General features: G+C 42.4%; 1 protein-coding gene across 1 annotated transcript in view; it reads right to left on the bottom strand.

Moving 5' to 3' along the window:
- Positions 1 to 956: 956 nt before the first annotated feature.
- LOC108490755 (ataxin-7-like) overlaps positions 957 to 2,513 on the bottom strand; it is a 5,855-nt gene continuing 4,298 nt past the window's right edge. Inside the window, exon 4 of the mRNA XM_029562871.1 lies at positions 957 to 1,250. Coding sequence (XP_029418731.1) covers positions 1,165 to 1,250 — 86 coding nt within the window. The 3' untranslated portion in view covers positions 957 to 1,164. The remainder of the gene's footprint in view (positions 1,251 to 2,513) is intronic.

Raw genomic sequence — 2,513 nt, 5'->3', positions numbered from 1 at the left:
CTGTTACACGCTTTAGGATCTTGGTGAGTTACCTCAGTTCTGAGCCTTAGTTCTCTCACTGTGAAATGGAGATGACCACGGATCACTGCATTACTGTGAAAATTACATGAAGTAAAAGGTACTGGCACAGAGGATGAGGACTGGACAACCTGGAGCTGTGTTGTCTACATAGCAACAGTGGGATCTACAAGTACTGTCTATCTTCTTTAATCAAAATGCAGATGTCCTTTCCGATGAAACCCTCCTATAACCCCACGACATCCTACAAAACTCTGGCTTCTGTAAGCCAGCTAAACAGCAGAAGGTCTCAAGGGCTTGAGTAAAAATATCTCACAAACGTTCTATACTTTTCCTGACTATTTATTTATAGGCTATTATGGCTGCTTAAAAGAAAATCTCAGCATAGCCAGGTGTGGTGGCTCACACCTTTAATCCCAACACTGGGAGGCAGAGGCAGGCAGATCTCTGTGAGTTCCAGGCCAGCTGGGGCTACAGGGAGACCCTGTCCTCAAGGAGACCAAAAAAATTAAAATTTAAATTAAAAAAAAAGGCAAAGAAAAGAATCTAAGCATCATTCTCATGGTCCCAAAGTTCCCGGGCAAGTTTGAGTGGCTTCCTTAAACCATCTGTGTGACTCTTTATTTGTGAATTAATTACAATAAGGTAATTTTATTTAAAAATAAAAAACTTATTTTAAAAGGACAAGACAGGACCCTTCTTAGCCAAAGTCATTTCTTTCTCTACCTATTTCCTTCTAACTCAACATTATCTCCAACAGTAAGTAAACTTTGGTTTCAGAATATTGCATTCTCTTCAAAACAAAGTTTAAGGAATATTAGAATCATTCAGTGGAATGGGTTCCCTTTCATCAACCAAGGAGCTTATTAGGACACGGGTCAGCCAACTTCTGTGATGGGCCAGACAGGATGTATTGGGTGCTGCTTACTTATGTGGAGAAAGCAACCACAGACATGAGCTGTGTACATTCTGGAGTGACTGTGGCTGTCTTCCAACAAAATTTTCCTTAGAGATAACTGGTATTAGAAATTTACATAATTTTCCCATGTCATGAAGTCATCTTGGAGCTTTTCTTCCACCCATTTAGCAATGTAAAAAGCCACGGGCAGTACTTAAGCGTTTCACCATAGGCTGCATGCAGTTTGACTAGAATATCCATGGAGCTTCAAAGCGGGAAAGAAGCCTGATGTGGGAGTGCCTGTCTGGATCCCAGGGTTCCTTTACTGCAGACCCTAAAGGGAGAGAGTTGCATGCAGGAGCTGTCCCCTAGCTTGCTGCCCACATCACTGCAGCACTGATGCTGTATGCTGAAGGGCCTCACTAGTGAGGCAACCTGCAACCAGATCACCTCAGCACTCCTCATATGTGCGTTCATGTGCCACTCGCCCCAGGTGATTCAAAGGCAAGGAAGGCAGACGTCGCTGATCCTTAGGAGGCTTGGTTTAGATCTCCACTTGACACATGAGCAGACTACAAGCTCTGCCACCTGCAGAAACCTTACATACTCTCGGAGATTAGAAAAATATCACTCCCACATGCCTCAAAACAAAAGCACAACAAAAATAAAGGCTCCATTTTACAGAACACAAGGTGAAACTCAAGCAACAGAAAAGAAAAAAGAATCCTTCAAAATAATTCACCACCATGGGGCAGAGTTGAAGGAAGACTGGGCCAGGACTCATTAGTCACTGAAGCTGTGTGATGGCTACAAGGAGGTTCATCAAAACATTTTCTCTGCTTTTCTGTTTCAGATCATTGTATGTTAGAAAAAGCTGAGGGGGGAGGGGTAGACAGGACATGAACTGAGTAAGAGAACTGGAGAAGAGTAGATTATTTCAGGCAAAGGGTTTCAGATCTATAATGTAGCGTCTTTAACTGCACTTAACACAAAGGTTTACCTATCTGTATTTAGTCAACAAACCATCTTTTCCTACTAGGAAAGGAAAAGGGTGGTACTGCTAAGTTCATTCAGTCTCTGTAGAGGCTCCCCACCTCCCCAGCTAAAAAACCAAAATGTCTAGCACTCCATAATGCTCACTGACTTCTTTTCCACCTTGCTCAACTGCCCTGTTATTATGACAAGGAAATCACCTGTCATCAAGTGTGGAAATCACTCTGGGTTGCTAGATTCCTCCTTACCTAAATATCAGAGATGAGAGGTAGAGTACTGTCTTCACCCTTTCTAGAAAGTGTAAATGGAGCATTAAACTATGGGCAGAGCAACAGGAAGTGCTGAAAGGCAGTCTCTGGCATCCCCCTCGGGCCTAACTACACCTAACCCCTACCCCCCAAGAGTATAGGTATCTTCTTTTTATGGAGTCACAATGCAATGGGAAATCAATCATTTGAACCAGGCACTCAGCAGTGATTCAGCTCAATCTTCTCAGTAGTCCTGTTTTTTTTTCTGTTTTTTTTTGTTTTTGTTTTTTTTTAATAAAACAAATGTTTACTGAGCCCAGCAGTATACAGAAACTGAGTATGCCTTCATCAAGGTC

Source organism: Nannospalax galili, unplaced genomic scaffold (assembly GCF_000622305.1).
Source record: "Nannospalax galili isolate Female #2095 unplaced genomic scaffold, S.galili_v1.0 scaffold23796, whole genome shotgun sequence".
NCBI classification, from domain to species: Eukaryota; Metazoa; Chordata; class Mammalia; order Rodentia; family Spalacidae; genus Nannospalax; species Nannospalax galili.
The sequence above is the reverse complement of the archived record's forward strand: the minus strand, read 5'-3'. Positions and strand labels throughout refer to the sequence as shown.